A 21330-nucleotide genomic window follows, 5' to 3' on the forward strand; every position below is an offset into this window, starting at 1 on the left:
CATTAATATCAGAGCTGCACAATATACACATATTTTAATAATAATCGCCCTTGCAATGTGCATATAAAACTCCTATGCTTAAAATACGCTTGTGTGGAACAGGTTGGCATTAAAATGTGTCGAGTTTCATTTGCTTTGCGCAGGCTCTACCGTAAAGTCCCATGTCAGGGTCAACAATCTTTGACTAGCTATTTTTACTGCGCTTGCTGTATCAGTATTACGGTAATAGCCTGTCGGCCATTCACGATGCTCTCTGGTCGTACTCGTAGCTGATGCACCGGAATTGCTTGTCACTCGACCCAGCTGGCTGAGGAGGAGACGTGACAACGCGATTGGAATATGGAGTGTGTAAGTCCGTCGGCCAACTTTTATATTTTCCAGTTAACTATTTGTCCGACCTTTCTCGCGCTGTAGTCTGGAACATGCTAACACTAGCAAGGATGCTAACAAACTATTTGCAATACACTGCCAAGAAGCTAACTCGATATATGTGACATTATTGTGACGTCTATGTCGCGCATTGTTTCTGAAATTCGTTTAGTGGGGAACCCAAATGTCTCTTTAGTTTTGTTGAATAGACAGATTTGGAGTCTTTTTCTTGTAAGAATGATGTATTGTCAACAGGCTTTGACAGGTCCATGCTAACTATTAGCTTAGAGTTCGAAGCATTTATTAGTAAAGCAACCAGTGCAATTTCCTTTGTTGTTTAATTCAAAGTGATGCGTCTGTAATGATAATAATAATTTGTATAATAATAATCATAATAGTAATAGAATAGAATAGATCTTTATTGTCATTGTCACATGTACAATGAAATTTAAAAGTGCCAACCAATCAGTGCAAAAAATAAAAAAGATAAAAAATACAAGCTAAAAGTCGATACAAACTAAAAACCACACAAAAGAACATACGCAAACAGATGACATGTAATTGCACACCCCCGTATTTTTGTTAAAAATAATAATCATACTGCCTCTCAAAACTAACTTAATGTTGTTTCTTTCAGATACCGGCAACTGTGGAAGAGCTTGACAACAAAAAGGATCCAGTGATTGAGGGTAGGAGACTAAATTGCATAATGATGACGTTTGAAACGCTTCTCACCCCGTCCGTCTCACTCTTCCCTTCAGATCCTGAGCGCAACGTGTACACCAGGTTCATGAAGTCCCATCGCTGTTACGATCTCGTACCCACCAGCTCCAAATTGGTTGTTTTCGACACATCCCTCCAGGTCAGATAAAATCCGGTTTTGTCTTTTGAATCGGGCGAGGCGACCAATATCATAGACCGAAGAGGAAAATTGTCGCCTTTACTTTTAACAGGTCAAGAAAGCATTTTTTGCCCTTGTTTCCAATGGGGTGAGGGCAGCTCCCTTATGGGACAGTAACAAGCAGTGCTTTGTTGGTAAGATTCTATTTCTATCTCACATACTTTGTGTCTGTCTAAAACTAACCCCCAAAAAATGACCCAATGCTGTCTACAGGTATGTTAACCATCACAGACTTCATTAACATCCTTCATCGCTACTATAAATCCCCTCTGGTAAGATCGTAGATATACAGCCGTGGTGTGTGAGCGACATTTAATCACATATTTCTATTGTGACTTCATTTTCAGGTTCAAATTTATGAGTTGGAGGAACACAAAATAGAAACATGGAGAGGTAAGAGTTTTTACTGAACACTTAAATATATATATATAATTTTTTTTAATAATAATGACGTTTTGCTTTTATTTGAACAGAATTGTATCTTCAAGACTCTTTTAAGCCCTTGGTTAGCATATCACCTAATGCCAGGTTTGTTTGTGTTTTCATTTTGTTTGTTCATTTTATATACTTGGCAATTATTTTAGTCATTCCAATTTGGCAGGGTTGTTAACAACACTTGGGTGTGAGCTTTCAATTTTAGAAGGCATATTTTCACTTTTCCCGAGTTCTAAACAGTGTTCCTTCGCTCCTGTTATGTTGTAGCTTGTATGACGCCGTATCTTCGTTGCTCAAAAACAAGATCCACAGATTGCCAGTCATCGACCCCCTGACGGGAAACACTCTCTACATCCTCACACACAAGCGGATCCTGAAGTTCTTGAAGCTCTTTGTACGTCTTTTCAGCTCACTTTGCCATAGGAGCATGAGTTTGGCAGCTGAGCCTACGTCTGGTATTGTTTTCAGATATCAGAGATGCCTAAACCGACATTCCTGGGTCAAACTTTGGAGGCGCTGAACATCGGGACGTTTCGAAACATAGCAGTGGTCCGCACAGATACGCCCCTGTACACGGCGCTGGGTATTTTTGTAGAGCAGCGAGTGTCTGCGCTCCCCGTGGTGGACGACAAAGGTTGGTGGGCCGCTTGATAAAACATCGTTGAATGCCAAAAGGTCTCCACTGCCAAGCGGGACTCGGTCACTTAGCAACTGAACTCGCCACTGGTTCTGCAGTGTTGTTATTCACTGACCCTTTCTCTCTCGTGCAGGTCGAGTGGTGGACATTTACTCCAAATTTGATGTCATTGTAAGTTTTCAGTCGTCCGTGTTGATTTATTCCATTTTATACACTCGTCTTTAGTCATACTATATATGATGATAACATTTATTGGATTTACTCTTAATAAGACATATTGCTTCCTGTTCAAATGACATCAGTGTGGCCACGGGTCAACTGAAAAGTGCTGATATCATCAAATTGTGCTGCCCCCCACAGAACCTGGCAGCAGAGAAGACTTACAACAACCTTGACTTGACCGTGACCAAAGCCTTGCAGCACCGCTCTCAGTACTTCGAAGGCGTGCTGACCTGCAATCGTCACGAGACGCTGGAGGCCATCATCAACAGACTGGTAGAGGCTGAGGTAAGATCAGCCGAGGATTTTTCTTTTTTTTTTTTTTTTTATCCCCACTGATTCTAAAGTTGTTTGTGTGTCAACCAGGTGCACAGGTTGGTAGTGGTGGACGAGCGTGATGTGGTCAAGGGTATCGTCTCCCTCTCCGATATCCTCCAGGCGCTCGTGCTGACCGATAGAGATGAGGGTAAGTGATGTTTGGCCGCACAGTGACTCAAAGTCATGGTTTTCATTTTTCTGATCTTAGGCACCGCATGAGGCAAACACAGTTCACACGAGAGGTTGAGGCCGGAGTAAAGGGAGGAAGAAGCGATGTGAGGGAATGTGGGGGGGGGGGAGCTTTTGACAGCAAAATGAATGATCCCGTCTTTCCTATTCACATCTCTTCATCCGTGCAAAACTATTTTACAAGTTCACTAAGTTTTATGAAGTGAGCAAATAAAACATTGCGGCAACACAGTTCTTGTCAATCGTGCCAAATTTGACATGAGAAAGCAGACAAGATGCAATAAGTTACAGGATGCTCGTTTTAATATTGAACAGTAGTCAAGATATCAGCTAAAGGAAAACAAATTCTTGCATTAGTATGATTTATTTTCCTTTCAAATTGTTTGTTGATGTGTTACTTGTAGTTAGATATTTTAATTGTCATCTAGCTTGACTGACCCCCCCCCCTCTACTTTTGTTATACAAAAATATAGGCATCATGTTGAATTGGATTGTATCATCAGCCTAAAATTGAGGTTTTAAGTAAGTTTTTAATTTTTAAAATTAAGTATGAATTGAACTAACAGGTTGAGGATGTGTTTGATAGAAAACGAACCTTCCGATCTACCAGCTTCACCAAGCGTGCATTCATAAACTCACGGAAGACAATTATGACAAAGTTTGGTAGCATTATGCATCAGTTTTTAAAAAGAATTGACATTTGAAAGACTACTATCTGTTTTGTTACACATACGATATTAAAAGGGATTTATATTACCGTACTCTACGCAGCGCTGTGAAATGTTTCTTTTTTGGAAAGGGGTCCAAGACTTAAAATAGAAATGGTCAAATATGATATTTTTGTCATTTGAAACACTATTTCTACATTTCTGAATTTATATTTATGTTGCATTAGATTCATGTAGAGCCATTTTCTTACATCTGTGGATAAAGCAAAGAATGAGTCACACTTGTCATGGAAATGCAGTTTTTTGTATTTAACTGCTGTCAATGGTAAAGAGCAATAAATGTTCTTTAAGAGTTTGTGTCTTTTGAGGTTCTTAGTGGTGAAGAAACAGAAACATCACAATGACGTGAACTTATTCTGGCTCAGATGGTAAATACCTGGAGAACGTAATGCTTTTGTGTTTACATGTGGACAAAACACCTCGTCTTTCATGATCGCTTTTAACGTCCAAATGTAGAACTTGACAAGCTTTTACAGTGCTTATGACAAAAACAGATACATTGTCAGTTTGTGTACAGTGGTCCGTTTGTTACAGATGACGTGAAGCCAAGCGGCAAGCTCAGTAGTAACGCACATGAGGCCTTTTTGGGGAGGGTTGTTCAAGAAGCAGACAAATAGAAATAAACATTACAGCAAAAGTGCACCAGTTCTCGAAACATTTCTGACATTTGGAGTCTTTTAAAGTAGTATTCCACATAAATATGCACAAAAAAAAAGTGATTATTACCGCAGTGGAGAATATGTGGGGCCATTTAGTGTCATATTTTTTTTTTAGTATCTATTTCTATCGGAAAGTGCTTTCCCACCTCTGTACTATACAGTCAACAGGTTAGATGAAATGCTGAGATGAAATTTCAAACAAAATTGATGCCATCCTGGCATTTGGGTGCATATCTACAATATCTACTGTGTGAGAAAAAAAAAAACTACAATGGCAACACAACATCATAATACATTCGCTGTCATCCATTGCTTACGAGTGCACGGACAGTCTGAGGATGCGCAAAAAAGGGAACCAGACTTGTCTCTGGGTAGGCGAGGTAGGGTTTGGATTCGAGTGCCTTAAAAAAACAAAACTTTGCAGTCGTCGTTAACGGTGTCACATTTTCTAAGTGCGTCTGAGGAAGGCTAACTTGTGGATGTGACCCATCCGTGAGCTCTTTCCAAACGTTTGGCTGATTTCAGATCAGATTTTAATGTCCTCTTTGACAGTAAGCAAGGACAAGCTTTTTTTGATGCGCAGGGAAGTCAAGCGGGCAGCGCCGTTGGCATACCAACACTCCCTCATTATTTTGCCCATAACCCGCAAAGCCTGGAAACAGAAAGAAGAGCAGATCATGTTTTCAAAAAAATATCAAGATTGTAGATGATCAAATCATGCTAGTCCACAGAAATGTTAAACAATGGTGGAAAACGATTCATTCAACTAGTATGGGTTATGCTTAAAAGCATGAGCTCCATCTTGAGCGTGACATTCCGAAGCGGTTGTGTCATTACCTCATGGCTCTGCCACCAGTTGGAGATGTTAGGTCGAATCTTTTGGTCACACACCACTTTTTTCATGTCTTCAACTGAAGGGTCAGAGGGCACCAAGTCGTAATAAGGCAGCTGATATTCTTCATGGATACCTGCGAGTTAAAAAGCGAGACTGTGAGCAGAGGTTGGATAACTTGAGTTAAAAAAAAAAACAACACATCTTATGTGACCTCCACTGTTGCAGCGACGCGCAATCTCCCAGTAGACCAGTCCCAAAGCGTAGATGTCAGCACATTTGAACGACTCAAAATGTCTCGTGTTGATTGTCTCGTCCAGCACCTCTGGAGCCATGTATCTTGTAAGGAAAAATGATTTTTTTTTTTTAATCGATGCTCAAAAGTATTTCTTTTGACGGACCCACCTCTTGGTTCCCACTCTTTGGTTGGGAGCAATGTCGATAGTATCTGTGACAGAGTCGTGCCGGACGGCTAGACCGAGATCGGCGATGGCACAGGTGCCATTCTTCTTCACCAGGATGTTTTTAGATTTCAGGTCACGATGGGCGATGCCTGGCTTGCCTACAAAAGAATTGATGTTCATTACCGATCAAGAATGACTCACTAAATGTTCCCCTGACAAAAAAAAAAAAAAAAAAGTGGGTGCACCTTGCGTTCCGAGTATTTCCATGTGCAGATGTGCCAGGCCGCTGGCAGCAGTCAACGCCAGTTTGATCATCCCGTCAGCTGTGACGGAGTAACGGTTGAGGTAGTCGAACAGGGAACCGTACTCGTGGTAGTCGGACACCAACCACAGCTGAGTCCATGTGCCGTTGTCTACAAGACAGACGATAATTGATGACGTGATGAACTGAAATAGAGCAGAAACTTCAATCTTCTGCACCTTTGTTGTCAGCTGCGATGAAGCCCAGGATGTTTTCGTGTCGTATCATGATGGTCTGATAGATTTCGGCCTCACGGAACCAAGAGCGCTCTTCTCTGGAGGAGAAGATTTTCACCGCCACGTCGCCGCCGCGCCAACGTCCTCGCCACACCTCGCCAAAGCGCCCCTTTCCGATGACCTCTTGGAGGACAATTGTTCTGGCGACGGTCCTTTGGACAAACAGAGGCAGGCCTGAACAGAAGGAGGAAAAAAAAAAAAAAAGAAACCGTCTGAACAGAGCACATGAAAGTCAACATGCGGGCCAGTAATTACGCTTTGCCCCGACCTGAGCCGGAACCAGATGTGGACAGATCGTAAATGAAGTCATGCGGGCTCCTGTCATTGGGCATGAAGAGGTGGTCGCAGGAGGGGTCTTCCACCTGCAGCCTCTGTCTATGGCCGCAGGTTCTCCGCTGGTGCTGATACACGAGCGCACCGAGCAGTAGCAGAAGACAAATCAGGAGCAGCGGCCCAGCAGTCACAGCCATCAATTCCAGCAGCCCCCACGTCCCACCCGGCCGGAAAGCTTCGTCGGAATCTGGCTGGGCGGTTGCTGAGGACAGTTATTAGTGTTTCTTTTCAGAAAGCAAATTATAATGGTCAACACATGTAGGCTCAACTACAAGTTGAACATTTGATTGTGATTGCACTATGTAGAAATAAATATCATGTCAACAAAACAAACAAGCGCATATGAAATCAATATGTCTTTATTTTCCAGATGCAAACTTGGTTGTTGTTCTCACCAGATGGCACCTTGAGGTCAATGCTGTTGCAGTAATCATCGTAGCAGCAATGGATGTTGACCAGACCTTCGGCACTTTTACAATAGAAGGGCTGTCCGGGAGGTTCTAGTCTATCTCTGCTGATACAAGCGCGAAGATGATGCTCTTTACCGTCGATAAGCGACGTGGAGGCCACGCAGGCTCCGTCTGTCTCACACCAGAAGCCGCTCGTCCTCACACACTCTGCGGTCGTGCAGTTGCACAGAAGGGCTGCGGAGACAGATGGAGGAGGAATGATCAAAAGCTGTCGAGTCAAAAAATATGCCGAAAAAAAGCACATTGGAGTTGAAACCATTATCATCCAGCTATGTGATTTAGTTCCCATTAAGTCAGTGGGAATGATTTGATTATCTTGCTCTAAGTGCTTTGTGATTGGTGTTCAGTCCAAGGTGTAATCTGATTTATGCCTTAAATCAGTTGGAGTATGAATGAAAAGCACTGAGGAATTGCTTGATTTAAACAATGTTACAATATTTTAGTCATAAACACACGAGTATACAAGTCTATTCCTTGATTATCATTTGGGTTTGTCAAAATAATAGGCATAGGCGCCACGGAATATTCTCCATAAGGAAATGATTTACAGGCGCTTCACCTGCTGTAAACAAGCTGGCATGACTTTTATTAGACAAATACGAAGACTTCAGGAAAGAATATGAGGCTGAACGGTAGGAAACATCTCAAAAAAACAAACTCCAAGCTCGCCACAACGTGATAACTCAACTAACGAAAGAAACGTCACAATTACGTGATTTTTTTTTTTCTTTTTAAACCGAGTCCACTATGGTTGAAAGAATGCATAACCGAAGTGAGTCACAGTCATGCGAATCCAGTTTTAAACACAAAAATAAGTGCGAGAGTGCTAATCTTGTGACAAGGCTAACTCTACTAGCATAATGCTGCTAGCGGCAAACGCCTTAATGTAGGTACGGAACTGAAGAAAAACAAGCTGCAACTCACCTTCACAGCTTCTGTGCACGACCATACAGATGACGAACACTAGCGCTATGTGTAAACTCGCCATGATGAATGGAAAAACAAATAAACAGCGCAGCGTTTCACTACATTTTTGCTAACTAAGTTGGTTAGCTAACATGAGATGAGATGAAGACACATGACATGAAATCCTCCTCCTCCAGGCAGTAGAACAAACCGATTGTTTGGAAGCATAACAAACAACTCAAATTCTATCTATCTATCTATCTATCTATCTATCTATCTATCTATCTATCTATCTATCTATCTATGTCATGCATTGGGCATAATAAATGAATTAAAACAAATTCTAATTATTTGAGGTTGTCATCTTCAATTTTAATGTAAGTTTGCTACATACATATTTACAATATTTATGTTTTGTATTGTTCAGGAAATATTTTTTTTGTCAATCAGCCAATTAAATAATGTACATGATATCATATGATGCATAGTCCAGTATATGTTGATGCAAAAATATTATGCCCATGAACCAAATATAACTTTAAAAAGCAACATGTGGGGAATAAAGTTGGAAAATATGTATGCAAATTTAATGTTATGTGCATGGAAAGAATTCATTTGAAATTTTGAATTAATTAGAGAATTATGTAATAAGAATATAAAAATGATTTGTTTGTAGCCTGTGTATTTTCCTTACATTTTTTAAAATAATTATTACAATATAAATCCTTTTTTTTTTTTCAATTAGCTGAATAAAAAAAAATGAATAAATACGTTTTAGCTCACCATACTTCACCCATCTGCTTTAGTCACGTCTTTGCCTTTTGAACTCATGAGGTAGATATAATTTAACTGGCTCGATGCATAAATTAGCACCAGTGAAATGGAATCTATAACCATGGGCTTTACAGGTTGTGTCAAAGTGAAGAAAAAAAATAATAATTGTCATGCTCTTTAAGACGGATGGGATTTGAATGTCTTATAGTGGAACCTTGGTTTTGTTTTACACAAACTGCTTAAAATCAAATCATTTAAAACCTGAATAAATATTTCCCGCTGGACCTAATGCAAATCCAATTTGTCTGTTCCACCAACTGAGAAATAACGCAAATAGAGGCAGTCCAGTTGCGCTCAGTTCTATTCCCTGAGAATGACATGACCCGAACTGTTTTCAAAGAAAATTAACCAGATGTATGAATATTGGGTCAAAAGTTGGACAGAAAAAAAAAATCTGAAACAGAAGTGTACACAAACTATGGCCTCCAAAACCTTGAGGTTTCACAACAGTGTTTGGAGTTACCATCAATCAAGAACGACTGTTTTGAAGCCCTGAGGGGTGATGATATGAAAACTTTGGTTTGATGAAACGCATTATTTTTTGCTCTTTGCGCTGTCCCGTTCTCTTTTTTTCTCATTCTTCTCTTTCTCCTTTTTCTCCTTCTTCTTCTCCTCCTTGATCTCCTTATATTTCCACTTTGGTGGTTCCAGATAGCCTTTGTCCATCCTCTTCTTTTTCTTTTCTTTCTTTGGCGTGGGCTCTGTGGGTCTGTTGACATTAATCTGGGGGATGCACCCCGAGGGGAACACGCTGTTCCTCCTGGCCATACTTCGGGGGATGAACTTGGAGGCCACCGTGGTGGAGGCCATTGATAGGATGCTGCCCCTCCTGTCGGTGTCGGCGCAGCACGTGGTAGCGATGGAGTCTGCCGAGTGGAGCGAGGGAATGACGTGCGATACGGAGCCGTCGCCGTGGCACACGGAACTTTCCTCCAGTTCCTTCCCGGAGTGTTTCATCATCAGCTCCGGTACGGCGAGTCGCCTCTTGCCCACCTCGGGGGGGCTGGTGGGGCACAATGGACGACAGCCGGTGGAAATGAGGGGGCTGTAGATACTGGTGGTCATGCGCACCATGTGGTCCATAACTCCGTTGTCCTCGGGGTCGTGAGGAAATCGAAATCCAAATGTGTTCTTAATGTGATGGGTGATTCTTTCCCGGGCGCTTTTTTCCGCCAGGGCCTTTGCCACCCGCTCCTTGAGCTCAGGCCACTCAGGGATGTAACTTTCACAAAATTGCTCAGCTTTTGGCCTCATTTTGAGGCGGCGCAGACGTTGCATTGTCTCATAGCGACCTGTTTTTAGCGCCCAGTCCTGAGCGCATTTTCCTCTTGTGGTGTCCGTCACATGGATATCAGCCCCTGCGCAAAAAAAAAAAAAAAAAAAAAAAAAAAGAGGAGCGGGAGATTAACTGCAAGATTCACGTCACGGCGAAAATAGTTGTAAGCAAATAAATTAACATAGCAGTGGATTTCGCATTGCCAATTTACAATCACACTGTTCATTAAAACTGATCTTGATTATTTACGGTAGCTAATCTACAAGGTTCCAGATTAGAAAATCGCTGATTACAAGTGGATTTTGTCCAGTGTTCAGAATGATCCCTTAAACCGGTCTGGCGTCATTCTGTGGTGGACAGACAAAATTAGCTGGCTTAAAATATGGACAGCTCAACGGCTATTCTGGAAGTGAACGTTTGTTCTGCGGTTAATGGGATAATGGTGACCTTTTAAAAAAATGATCTGTGTCATCATAGAGCAGCAAGAATGTTGACTCAGTCAGAAAATGCATTTTTAATCTTCATCCTATTTACATACCGGCCATAACAAGGGCAGCGACCACATCATCGCGACCCGTCATCGCAGCTTTGATGAGAGCCGTGAAGCCACGGCAGTCTTTTATTTCCGTGTCTATTCCAGGATAATAATTCAGCAGGTACATGACGGTGTTGACGTGACCTGGGGATTACAAAACATCAATAAGAACTAATATGTGAATCAAAATTTCATAGCCAGAAATGAGTTGCCATCTACCTGCTTGGGATGCAATCATCAGTGCCGTGTTGCCTTCATTGTCCTGATGATTGATGTCGATATACGGGCAGGTGTTAAGAGCGTATACAATGTCTATGAATCCTTTGCAGCAAGCCACCATCAAGCCATTCTGTAGGAAGTACAGTTCATAGGATCCAAGAAGATCATTATGCTCCTCAAGTTCAATTATACACAGCAACCTAAAGTCTATCTTCTATGTCCCATGAGTTCGAACAGAATGAAATCTCAGTAGGCTAAATTTGTGATCCTCATTTTCCTAATGATGACAAAGATCCTTACCCAGTTATTGATGTCCAAGTCCATGACCTCATCTCTTGTCACCCCTCTCTCCAAAACCCTCCGCAGAGAGACCAGGTCATTGCGGACGCACGCCTGGTACAGCGTGGATGCCGTCCGCCCGTCCGACGTCTCCGCCGCGTAGTCCGGCAGCACAGAATCGTCGGACAAGATGCTGTCTGAGTCCCACCCCGACTGAGACTGGTCCTCCTCATCGGGCCCTGCGCCCAAGTGAGGGTCCTCGGCTGCAGTGGCCATTTCCCAACAGCCAGGTAAGATGATGTTCTACCTTCTGGCTACATCTACCAAGGAATGTAGACCAAGGTGAAGACAACCATCACAATCTGACAGTGAGGCCTAAAAAGCACAATGGCTTGTTCATGGTAGAAAGAGTCCAACTGTTAGGGATTAGCGCTGCATTACCTGGCTGTCATGGGATGGGTGTAGCCATGTGAGGGCCCTCACGGTTAAGTAACTGGATCAGGAATTAAAAGCCTTGCTGAGCCCACATGGCTGCTAAATAAGGAATAAACCCGCACCTCAAAATAACCTCCGTCAAGAGCGTTGTCCGTCAACAACTATCCATGTATTCATCTAATCCCATTGACATAAAGATATCAAACTTACCATATGATGTAATGAACAGCAAGCATGCAGATCACACCCCTGCGCGTCAACTTGGGCGACTTCCAGCCTCTTCCGGCACTCGCTCCAGGCATCTGACAAGTTAGTTTCCTGCAGTGCCTCCGAATGGATGTCCTTTACTCATTTCCATCCCACATGTTGTCGTGGTGACATGAAACTGAGAGGAGGAGTCTTCACACTGTCTGTCCATTTCGTCCTACTTAAATGTTTATAGGAAGGATTACTTGCTGCTTGGGCCTTTTTTTTTTGCTTCGCTTTATAAAAATTCGTCCTCCTTTGTTTTTATAATTCCAGCTATGGGCATTCTTTTAAGTGTGATGGACTAACAAGTCATCAAAAATTACATGTAATTTTGTTTTGATTTTTCTCATACCTTTTCATTTTTTACTGTGTGTTATTTCTTTATTTATTCCAATCTAGTGGATTTATAAACCTTTTCAAAGGTTAATCTAAAATGCACCACAAGAGGGCGCCCTGCTTTTCCTTGCTGCACTCACAGCTAGATTGCAGTCCTTATGTTAAGGCCTAATTTGACTAACATTCAGATACAAATCATGGTTTAACTCTATTACCAATAAAATATAATATAATAAAGATAAAAACAACAGCCGGTCTTTGAGAAGGAACAAGGATTTTTACACACGGCATATATGAAATCACTAAGGCAGCTGTAAACTGTCTCAACTTGTCATGCTAACATTTTCAATGAATGCTCATGATGATACTTCGTCAAGTTTTCTGTGACACTTTAAAAGCCCGCTGTGGGAATGAGCCTGTGGGGCTTTTGGGATGTGGCTCTGGGCCTGTCCGAACACATCAAGTCCCCCCCCGAACTAGGATGACCCGAGGAGACATCCCTGTGCGTCTGACCAGCAGATCTCGTGAGCACCCAGAAGAAGAAAGCTTCTCTTCTTTTTGTTTTCTTAGAGTGCAAACTAAATATTTGTCATCCAATAGAGGATACGAGGAGTGAGGAAGATCTGGAGATGAAGGCGGGGGGGACACTCCATCCATGAGGATGCACGAGAGATGAACAATGAAGAACTTGGCAAAAGTACAAGTGAAAAGACACAAGATTGATCAAGTGAGTTTTCCTTCGTCATGTAAATGATGTGAAATTCACATCATTTGTTTTCAAAACAAGACCGTTGTCTCTCTCTTGTTGTTGCTTTGGCTATCATTCTAGCTTACCTTTTTTGCTTGTCTAATTCTTATGCTCTTAAGTGGTGTCACGGTGTTAAGATAAGAAACCACTCTAATCGAAGCAAAAATAGAAGACTGGAAAGGTGTGACTAGGGGAAAGTGACATCATTTATTTCTGCCCTGAACTACATAAGATTTATTTTTAAGGACAGGTTTTTGAGAAAAAAAAAAAAAAAAAAAAGGGAATTTGTCCTTTCATTGACATTTCTTGACACATGCTCTTTGTGTAAGATTTCAGACAAACTGTTGGCTAATGACAACAATCAACATACCAAGATGGACTTCAAGTGGACCAGCAGTATGACTGCAGGATGCCATGGTAATATTAATAATAATAATAACACAACATTTACATTACTAATACATTTGTTGCATCATCAATGATGCTTCAAAATCTTGTCCTTCACTGACATGTTTGTGTTCGTACGAGTTTATGTGCATTTGAATCACACTAGTGGCTGCCACATGACTGGACAGCTGTACTCAGAAGATCATCTGGTCATGAATACTTAATCTTGCCTTTGAGATTAAATCTGCCCGCCTCAGTCCTGCCAGCTCATATCGCTGGTGATATTTCCACTTGTTGCTTTTTCCACTCGAGATTTTTTTTGCTACCTGTGGTCACAAAAGCAAGCGAGGAATGGATCCCATTGTATGAACACACAGGTTGGACGTGGTTTAAGTGCTTGATCGTAATAACATAAATAAAATACAAAAAAAAGTACGTCTTTTTAGTGGTTGCAATTTGCCCACCAGGGGGCAGTAAAACAGCAGTAAAGACAGGCAAAAATGCATGACTGTAAACTGCAGTCGTATTAGTTGTTTTTCACAGAGGATAAAGAAAATGTTTTATTGTCTGTCTACATGTGTTGCTGCATACATTTTACATTCGTTAACTCAAGCAATGTTAAAGTTGTCTTGTAGTTCTTTTTCAGTGCTGCTTACCAAAAACAGAAGCAGAGAGGAAAATCATAGCGGGGAAGCAAATGAGGGTGAGAGGAGGCGGGACTAGGATTGCGATGCCGTCTCGGCCATGTGAGCGTGTTATCCCACCCTCATCGCATATCCCACCACCCCTCCTTCCCGCTCTGTCAGCCCTCTTTGCTTTCTGTCTGGCCACAGTTAGATTGATTTTCATCTGCCTTTTGGACTAAGGGACAATCTGTATGTCTTTTCCTGAGGGGATTACGGGCGGAATATCGTGTCATTGTTTATCCATCACTATGCTTGCATCGGATGTGACTTTTGAATGTGCCAGTGGCAAAGGATGGTCATGAGAGGGGGTCACCGGCAACGAGGATGCGGGTGTCAGCACCTGTTTAGAAAAGTGCTCCGTAAATGTGGATGCTGCTTTGGCCATATGAGAGGTACGCTACACGGATGCTTGACTCAAAATCTCAGATCAGAGCTGATTTTATCGATAATGTTTGAGTCATAAAAAACCCAACAACTTAATTCTAGTTGTCTAGCCACCCTTTTTTGTAGGGTAGTGCACCGTGATATATTTTTTTATGGAATATGGAAAATACGTGATTTAGCTCAACGAAGACTGGGAAACATTGTAATAGATCTGGGAAAAAAAAAAAAAAAGTATCACAAAGATTTTATTTACATTAGTAAGCTTCACTCTTGTATGCAAACAAATGATTTGTGCTGCATCAATATTTAGTAGCGGCGTTAGTTACCAAGATGTTTTGTTCTGCTCTAATTGTGTATACACTCTGTGTGTGGTAACTGAAATGAATACTCCTGATATTGTAGCGCTGGTTTGGAGCCAAAGCAACTCAACACAAAGACACACACTAACATGCACACACACTCAGACACACGCTTTTTTTTGCCATCACTGCCTCGACCCTTAAATCCAATGTTGTTGCACACGAAGTGATTACAGAGCCGTTCTGTGTGGATAGATGCTGAGAATGTAGATTGTTGTGTTGCTTCATTGCAAACTCCCCATTTAATGTTCAGACTTTGTATCATGAAACAGCAGCTTACAATAATACAAAATAGAATTTTTTTTTTAGGAATAAAACGTCTGTCTCATCTTTAATGAACACTTAGGCCTACTATGCAACTGTCTTTCAGTATCATTTGTGATACTTGTATTTGTTTAGGCGTAAAAAGTTGAAAGCACGCGTCGACCCATCGGATCTACACTTGAACTTTACTCTTCGTGCGGATTTGTTTATTTGAGGAACATTGTACTCAAGCAGAAAACAGGATGACAACTCTCAAAGGGACAGAATTTTTTTCACTCTACTTTCATCTGGGGATTTGGATCCTCTATGTTGCAAAATAAGCAAGATGCAGAAAAAGGACATCCACAGCAAATCAAATGTCATTAGCTTTTGCCACAGTCTGTCATGTGTTATAATTAACCGTCCGTTCGTCTCAACAGGAAGCCTGGACGAGGATTTCGTTTAAATGAGCATTTCATCTGAGCAAACGATAAAGCAGCATCACCGTTGCGTGACTCACAAATGATATGCGTAATGTATGAAAAGCTTTTTTTTTGTGGCCCTTAGAAGTTTCTTATCAGAGCCTGATAAATATGAAGCGAGGCCACGTCTTAACATATCCTCCCATATTTACGACGACAGTGACATGTTATGCAGAATCTTGTAATTCTCCATTCCAGTTACTTACAGCAGCAACACAATGTGCAAACCACTAGAAAAATGTCAATCAGTAAATTTGTGTCCTCGCTCATGTTTTTTCAATCACTCTCAAAGAGCTTTAATCCACCTGATAAAATCAGCTTTAGTTTGCCGCTTTCATATTATTGCTGCTGCCTATGGCGCCTTACAATCCCAGCGCCGGCCGGTGCACTCCTGACACCCTCGGGTCCGGATGGACGTCCAGCTGTTGCCCTGTGGGAAAATGACCCCGTTACATAAGCTCCTCAAGCAAAACACTGACTTGCACCTCAGCGGTGATTTAGACATTGCAGTGACCATCACTAAAGGGTTGTCGAAAAGCTTTTTCTTCTAAGGGCCGCCCCTTAAAACGGATGAATTAAAAATCGCACCAACACAGCAGAAAAGTTGCAGACCTTCACTAAAACTTCTCTAAATCAAAGGTTACGACATCAGTGAAGTCGTTTATCAAAGGTGGACAACACTTTTGCAAAAAAAAAAAAAAAGAAATTCTTACATCTCGGTGAAATCCTGTCATTGTAAATATATGCTTGTTCATTATAGTTCCAAATTTAAAGTTCTTTTCCCAACTATCACCACTTTTTTGAGTGTCAGGAAGATGAAGAAAAAAAAGGAACATGTTCTGCTGCATCACTTTATTTCACTTTTCTTTTTTCATGCTCTATGTACAGTCAAAACAACATGTCGAATTTTATTCAGAGATGTTCCTCACAAGAGCAAAGCTGTATTAGTCATTCCAATTTTGTACCAATGGGTACAGCAGTTGCAGCGACTTCACTTTCGGGCTCAGCACAGGAAATTGAACATTTTTGTGCAGAAATCTGTCTGAAACTTGTGACCCGAGAAGACCAACTCCCATAATTAACTACTCCGTTCCCCTGCAGGAGAGTCGTACTCCGTGGTGACCGTGGATGGTATCGTTAACCCGGCGCTGGGCCCGCCACCCCGCCAGGCCTCGGGCAGCTCCAGCCCCGGCTCCGGAGGATCACGCCATCCCGTCAGCGCCTTGAAGAAGTGGCTCACCAGTCCGGTCCGCAAGTTAAGCTCCGACACCAGAGGAGGAACGGGGGGAGTCGACAAGCAGATGTCCGCTTCGGACAGCAGACGGCAGCCGTCGAATATTTCCCACGGCGGAGCTCAGCCGAGGCCTTTGGAACCGCATGATGACGATTCCACCATCTTCCCCTCTGCAGATCCGGTGCGGTTTTTGTTTCTTTTGATACGTGTACTTAATGAAATGAAATATTTGAACTGGTGTTTTCTTGCACAGGTATGGAAAGATGGTTCGTTGAGTCGTGAAGTTTCATCTCCTCTGCCGCCTTCTCATCAGGGTGACTTATCGGACCTCTTGCAAGGAGGAGACGCACAGAGTCTTGTAATGTCTCTATTATTATGTTCCGGAAAATTACACAATACCACGTAGGGTAATGCTTTGTAATTCCCGTTAACAACCCAGGCTAAACATAATTCCTTAAAACTTCCTTGCCATCAATTACGACTGAACCTTTCACATTTGACTTTCAGCACAAATTTCTAAACATTCCCAGAAGTTTTAAATTAAATGGAGCTTTTCTTCACCAATCAAAATTTTTTTATTTATTCAGCTTTCATGTCCTAATGGTGATTTATCGTAATACTACATACAAGCAAATAACAAGAGCGCTCAGGCTATGAATCACAAAACATGCAAACACTGAGCTGCTTCGGATTTGGGCCTTTCGCTAATTGTGCCAAATGCACATTTCAACTCTGTCTAGTAACTTTAAACCGTACTGAGAGGGAGTCGAATCAATCCTACGGGCTTTTCTAGACAGCATCTGGATGTAATCAAGCCGCCAGTCAGTTTTGGGAAAGAGCGCGAGGGGTTTGAATCCAAGTTAGAGCCTAGAGGCAAGGTGATCTTTGTGGAGTGTGTCTCGCCTTTTGCAAAAATAGTTTGTAAGGTCAGAGGTTACTCACAATATCTCTTCTGGTGTTGGATTCAAAGGTTCCACACCAAACATCTTTCCTCTTTAAAATGACTGTAAATGTATACGCTCGCCCCAAAAAACGTCAACAATTTAAAAATATATGTATTTTAATTAAAAACCTCAATCCCTACACTTTATAAAACTTACAGTTAATATAATTAAAATGAAGAAATAAATTGTGCCTATAATTCGATGGGCATCTTGCTGTTTATTCTGGTGTGTTCCTCAGCCACCAGAGGGCAGTATAATTCATATACAAGCTGTACACTGTTTTGAAGATGATCGCATCTTGTTGAACTAAAAGCATTTAAGGACAACTCGGCTCAGTGTGGCAATTTAAACAGCAAAAACGTCTGATGGTTTAGCAGGCGATCAAACAGCAAAGTGCAAATTTGACCTACATCGTGACTTAACAGAGGGATTATGAAGCACTGTTCAGAGATGGAGAACAGAATGCAGTGAGACTGCAGTATGCCAAGAGGATTACAGTCAAATTCACATTAGATTAGATCGCTTTTAGGTGACTAGGGGCATTTGTTACATAACAGCACTCCATCCTTTACCCCCACACCCCATCCTCCTTTACAGATCACTACCATCCATCAGACCCCATACTAGATTTCATATATCTACCCCAAAAAAATCTGCAAGAACCATTAAAAAGTTCTTAATACCGTAAGGTTATCTGGGATTTAGTCATGACTTTCCAAATGTGACCCTCTGATGGTGTTTTCATTTGAAATTGCACCCTAAAGCCACATTGCTAAGCAAAATGTGTCCATGTTCATTGCAGAGCCACAAATCCAGTGTCAACACTCTCCAAGATGAAGATAACAGCTACAATGTGACAGAAGATGCTGGTAGCCAGTTGCCCGTGGTTGCTGACAGCGAGGAAGAAAGAAACATTGCCTTTGAGAAGAGTTTGTAAGTGTCGCTCTCCACGTTCTTCGCAAAATGATTTTTGTGCACGTTTGTTCTATTGAATTCACCCAAATGTTCTTTTTCTCTTAGATATGTGCTGACAGAGCTGATAGAGACTGAAAGGTTATATGTGGAAGATCTTGGACTCATTGTGAAGGTGCAGTTCAGTGTAATTTGTTTTCAAGCAGAAAAGTATTTTGGAAATTAATATTCCTTCATAAGATGTGTCTATATGTAGGGCTACATGGCAAACATGACCAGTCAGGCCGTTCCTGAAGACCTTAAAGGAAAAGAGAGGATCGTTTTTGGAAATATTCAACAGATCTACGACTGGCACAAGAGGTGGCTTTATTTTCTCTTCCATTGTTTTGACTTGGTTGCTTTGACAGATTTTTTTTTTTTTTTTTTCCTGTGTTGTGTTCCTCAGTTATTTCCTGGGTGAGCTGGAGAAATGCGTAGCTGATCCGGACACCTTGGCCCAGCTCTTCATCAAGCATGTGAGGCTGTGCTTGCTCAACATTTTTCTCTTTCCAGTTTGTCTGACAATCAAAGTATCTGATATTCTCAGTCCATCCGTCTGTCCGTCTATTTGGCAGGAGCGTCGTCTTCACATGTATGTGGTCTACTGTCAGAACAAGCCCAAATCAGAGCACGTCGTCTCGGAGTACATCGAGAACTTCTTTGAGGTGAGAACTTGAGAAACCGAATCACACGTCATTGCGTACTCATCGATGTCGCGTGGTGGCACCTGACAGGATCTCAGGCAGCAGTTGGGTCACAGGCTACAGCTCAATGACCTGTTGATCAAACCCGTCCAACGCATCATGAAGTATCAGCTCCTTCTCAAGGTCTGCAGCCACCTCCCTTGCTCATTCTGCTTATGAAAGATCCTAAAATAAAGTTCTTTGCCATCTTCAGGACTTCCTTAAATATTACAGCAAAGCCGGACGGGATGTCGAGCAACTCCAGGTATCATTCAGCCATTTATTATTTTTGGGGTCTTGTGAACCAATCACCAAGGTTCTCCTCTTTTCTTTTTGCCCGGCAGAGGGCAGTGGAGGTAACGTGCTTTGTGCCGAAACGATGCAACGACATGATGAACGTGGGCAGATTGCAAGGCTTTGAGGTACCATAAATCCGCACGCACCCAGCCAGAATCACCACGTGAACATTACCACCGGGATGAATCCGCTCGTTTCAGGGGAAAATCACAGCTCAGGGGAAGCTACTCCAACAGGACACCTTCTCTGTGAGCGACCAGGAAGGCTGCCTGCTCTCCAGACCTAAGGAGAGGAGAGTCTTTCTATTTGAGCAACTGGTCATCTTCAGCGAGCCGATTGATAAGAAAAAGGGCTTTTCTTTACCTGGATATATTTTTAAAAACAGCATCAAGGTAAATCGTGTTTGGGTATTATTCAAGATTGAGAGAGCGGAAGTCATAGGAGACTTCCTCGTGCATCAATAGAGGCGATTAAATGAAGTTCACCTGAATCGCAGGTCAGTTGCCTTGGCGTGGAGCAGAATTGCGGTGAGGGCCCGTGTTCTCTCGTCCTGACGTCTCGCGGGATCAACGGCAGCGTGACTCGCTTCATCATGCAGGCATCCTCTCCGGAAATACAGCGAGCTTGGCTCAGCGATGTGATCCAGATTTTGGACACTCAAAGGAACTTCCTTAATGGTATCAGAACTTCATGTTTTGATAAGAAAAGGATCAGAGAACCACTGTTTCTTTTTTTTTTTTTCCCCGGGTCCTCGCTCCAGCCCTTCAGTCTCCTATTGAGTACCAACGAAAGGAGAGCAACTCAAACAGCCTCGGCAGGACCATGAAGTCTCCAAGTGGCCTGCAGCCTTACCTGTCGGCATCTATGGACCGCCACCAGCAGCTCGGCGTGCTGACTTACAACACCTCCCTTCCGTCGCTGCATCCGCCCCTTCGTAGCCCGGCCTCAAAAGCCGTAAACACACAATTAGTCTTTTTTAAATTGTTTTCCTCTTGTGTTCAGAATCACATTATAATATTTCCTATCTTCCTATCATCAGGTTTCAAACCCTTGCGTCATGACACCTCAAGTGACCCACCTTCAGCTCTCGTCAGAGCCACAACTCACTTTGGGCCCAGAAGTTACGGGAAACCACGGGACGGCCATTTAGCGAAACTTGCAGGTACACCGCCCCTGCTTGCGTTTTTTTTTTCTTTAATCAATCATTTTTATGATTGACTGCCGCTTTCCAGGCAACCATTCTCCATGACAGTGAAACTTGAGTGCCAGACAACAGCATCTGGATGGAGACCATGCTAAGTCTTTATTGTACCTTTCAAATGCTATTTTGGTTGACTGTGACACCTCAAGTCTTCATTTTCAATGGAATTAACGATTTGAATCTTGCAATTTGGCACAATTGTGCGTTTATAGTTTGTTGGGCTGTTTAAGCGCAGCCATTATTAGCTTCTTATCTGAACCAAACACATTTCTGCTTGTGTCACTGAGCAGAAAGAAGAGAAAGAAGGTGCGCATCTCGACGTCTCCGACTTCTAAATGCAGTTTGTTTTTGGCTTTCTGTGATTGGCTTTGTGCTGTAAATAAAGCAAAAAGAAACAAATGATCCTGCACAATGGAAAGCGGGTACGTACACTTCTGTTTTGCCTGTCATAAGTTGACGTTTATAATAAAAGAAGAACACAATGTACATAGCAGTCAGTTGTGTTCATGTGAAGAGACTCAACCGGTTGGAAGAGATTATTTATGTCCACTTGAACGGAGGTTTCACTAATATAATAGCATGTATTGCCCTCTTGCGGAGGAAATGGTGTATTACAAGGTATTTCGAATGT

At 42.1% G+C, this 21330-nt stretch overlaps 4 protein-coding genes across 8 annotated transcripts; 2 read left to right on the forward strand and 2 right to left on the reverse strand.

Annotated features, from left to right (window-relative positions):
- The first annotated feature begins 192 nt into the window (after positions 1 to 192).
- prkag1 (protein kinase, AMP-activated, gamma 1 non-catalytic subunit) lies at positions 193 to 4091 on the forward strand. Its single transcript, XM_085924859.1, has 13 exons — positions 193 to 348; positions 1007 to 1058; positions 1131 to 1231; positions 1323 to 1404; positions 1484 to 1542; positions 1618 to 1663; positions 1744 to 1798; positions 1973 to 2099; positions 2174 to 2339; positions 2476 to 2513; positions 2703 to 2849; positions 2928 to 3027; positions 3088 to 4091. The coding sequence occupies exons 1-13, from the start codon at positions 340 to 342 to the stop codon at positions 3096 to 3098; spliced, it is 993 nt and encodes a 330-aa protein (XP_085780985.1). The 5' UTR covers positions 193 to 339; the 3' UTR covers positions 3099 to 4091.
- Positions 3848 to 8140, reverse strand: LOC147049192 (activin receptor type-1B-like). The gene is made up of 9 exons (XM_085924857.1): positions 7956 to 8140; positions 6957 to 7205; positions 6497 to 6763; positions 6172 to 6402; positions 5937 to 6104; positions 5693 to 5849; positions 5502 to 5626; positions 5293 to 5423; positions 3848 to 5107 (listed from the first exon to the last, which is right to left on the reverse strand). The coding sequence occupies exons 1-9, from the start codon at positions 8017 to 8019 to the stop codon at positions 4982 to 4984; spliced, it is 1518 nt and encodes a 505-aa protein (XP_085780983.1). The 5' UTR covers positions 8020 to 8140; the 3' UTR covers positions 3848 to 4981.
- arhgef25b (Rho guanine nucleotide exchange factor (GEF) 25b) lies at positions 4237 to 21171 on the forward strand. 5 transcript variants are annotated; one of them, XM_085924845.1, is made up of 19 exons: positions 4237 to 7663; positions 11168 to 11370; positions 12701 to 12827; positions 13178 to 13265; positions 16491 to 16804; positions 16877 to 16981; positions 18370 to 18500; positions 18588 to 18654; positions 18736 to 18839; positions 18925 to 18994; positions 19094 to 19183; positions 19253 to 19345; positions 19416 to 19466; positions 19546 to 19623; positions 19699 to 19890; positions 19995 to 20175; positions 20259 to 20452; positions 20538 to 20660; positions 20731 to 21171. In XM_085924845.1, the coding sequence occupies exons 3-18, from the start codon at positions 12780 to 12782 to the stop codon at positions 20646 to 20648; spliced, it is 1917 nt and encodes a 638-aa protein (XP_085780971.1). In that variant the 5' UTR covers positions 4237 to 7663; positions 11168 to 11370; positions 12701 to 12779; the 3' UTR covers positions 20649 to 20660; positions 20731 to 21171. The 5 variants fall into 5 exon arrangements, with proteins under 5 accessions (XP_085780971.1, XP_085780970.1, XP_085780972.1 ...); XM_085924844.1 differs by lacking the exons at positions 4237 to 7663; positions 11168 to 11370 and adding an exon at positions 11777 to 12624; XM_085924846.1 differs by lacking the exons at positions 4237 to 7663; positions 11168 to 11370 and adding an exon at positions 11777 to 12624 and having other exon boundaries at positions 20990 to 21171.
- Positions 9306 to 11356, reverse strand: ankrd33ab (ankyrin repeat domain 33Ab). Its single transcript, XM_085924858.1, has 4 exons — positions 11102 to 11356; positions 10802 to 10931; positions 10586 to 10726; positions 9306 to 10129 (listed from the first exon to the last, which is right to left on the reverse strand). The coding sequence occupies exons 1-4, from the start codon at positions 11354 to 11356 to the stop codon at positions 9306 to 9308; spliced, it is 1350 nt and encodes a 449-aa protein (XP_085780984.1).
- Positions 21172 to 21330: the final 159 nt, after the last annotated feature.

This window comes from Syngnathus leptorhynchus, chromosome 11 (assembly GCF_054491065.1).
Source record: "Syngnathus leptorhynchus isolate UIUO chromosome 11, UIUO_Slep, whole genome shotgun sequence".
Lineage (NCBI taxonomy): Eukaryota > Metazoa > Chordata > Actinopteri > Syngnathiformes > Syngnathidae > Syngnathus > Syngnathus leptorhynchus.

Bases quoted from the DNA above. Each gene is read 5' to 3' on its own strand.
- LOC147049192 (XM_085924857.1), bottom strand. From the start codon at position 8,019: ATGGCGAGTTTACACATAGCGCTAGTGTTCGTCATCTGTATGGTCGTG. The intron at 6,105-6,171 runs GTGCAGAAGATT...TCTGTCTTGTAG, and splicing joins CATCGCAGCTGACAACAAAG to ACAACGGCACATGGACTCAG. The intron at 5,850-5,936 runs GTGCACCCACTT...ATTCTTTTGTAG, and splicing joins GGAAATACTCGGAACGCAAG to GCAAGCCAGGCATCGCCCAT.
- arhgef25b (XM_085924845.1), top strand. From the start codon at position 12,780: ATGAAGAACTTGGCAAAAGTACAAGTGAAAAGACACAAGATTGATCAA. The intron at 19,346-19,415 runs GTCTGCAGCCAC...TGCCATCTTCAG, and splicing joins AGTATCAGCTCCTTCTCAAG to GACTTCCTTAAATATTACAG. The intron at 20,176-20,258 runs GTATCAGAACTT...TCCTCGCTCCAG, and splicing joins TCAAAGGAACTTCCTTAATG to CCCTTCAGTCTCCTATTGAG.
- ankrd33ab (XM_085924858.1), bottom strand. From the start codon at position 11,356: ATGGCCACTGCAGCCGAGGACCCTCACTTGGGCGCAGGGCCCGATGAG. The intron at 10,727-10,801 runs GTAGATGGCAAC...TGTAATCCCCAG, and splicing joins GATGATTGCATCCCAAGCAG to GTCACGTCAACACCGTCATG. The intron at 10,130-10,585 runs GTATGTAAATAG...TTTTTTGCGCAG, and splicing joins CGCTGCCCTTGTTATGGCCG to GGGCTGATATCCATGTGACG.
- prkag1 (XM_085924859.1), top strand. The intron at 1,232-1,322 runs GTCAGATAAAAT...TACTTTTAACAG, and splicing joins TTTTCGACACATCCCTCCAG to GTCAAGAAAGCATTTTTTGC. The intron at 2,514-2,702 runs GTAAGTTTTCAG...TGCCCCCCACAG, and splicing joins ACTCCAAATTTGATGTCATT to AACCTGGCAGCAGAGAAGAC.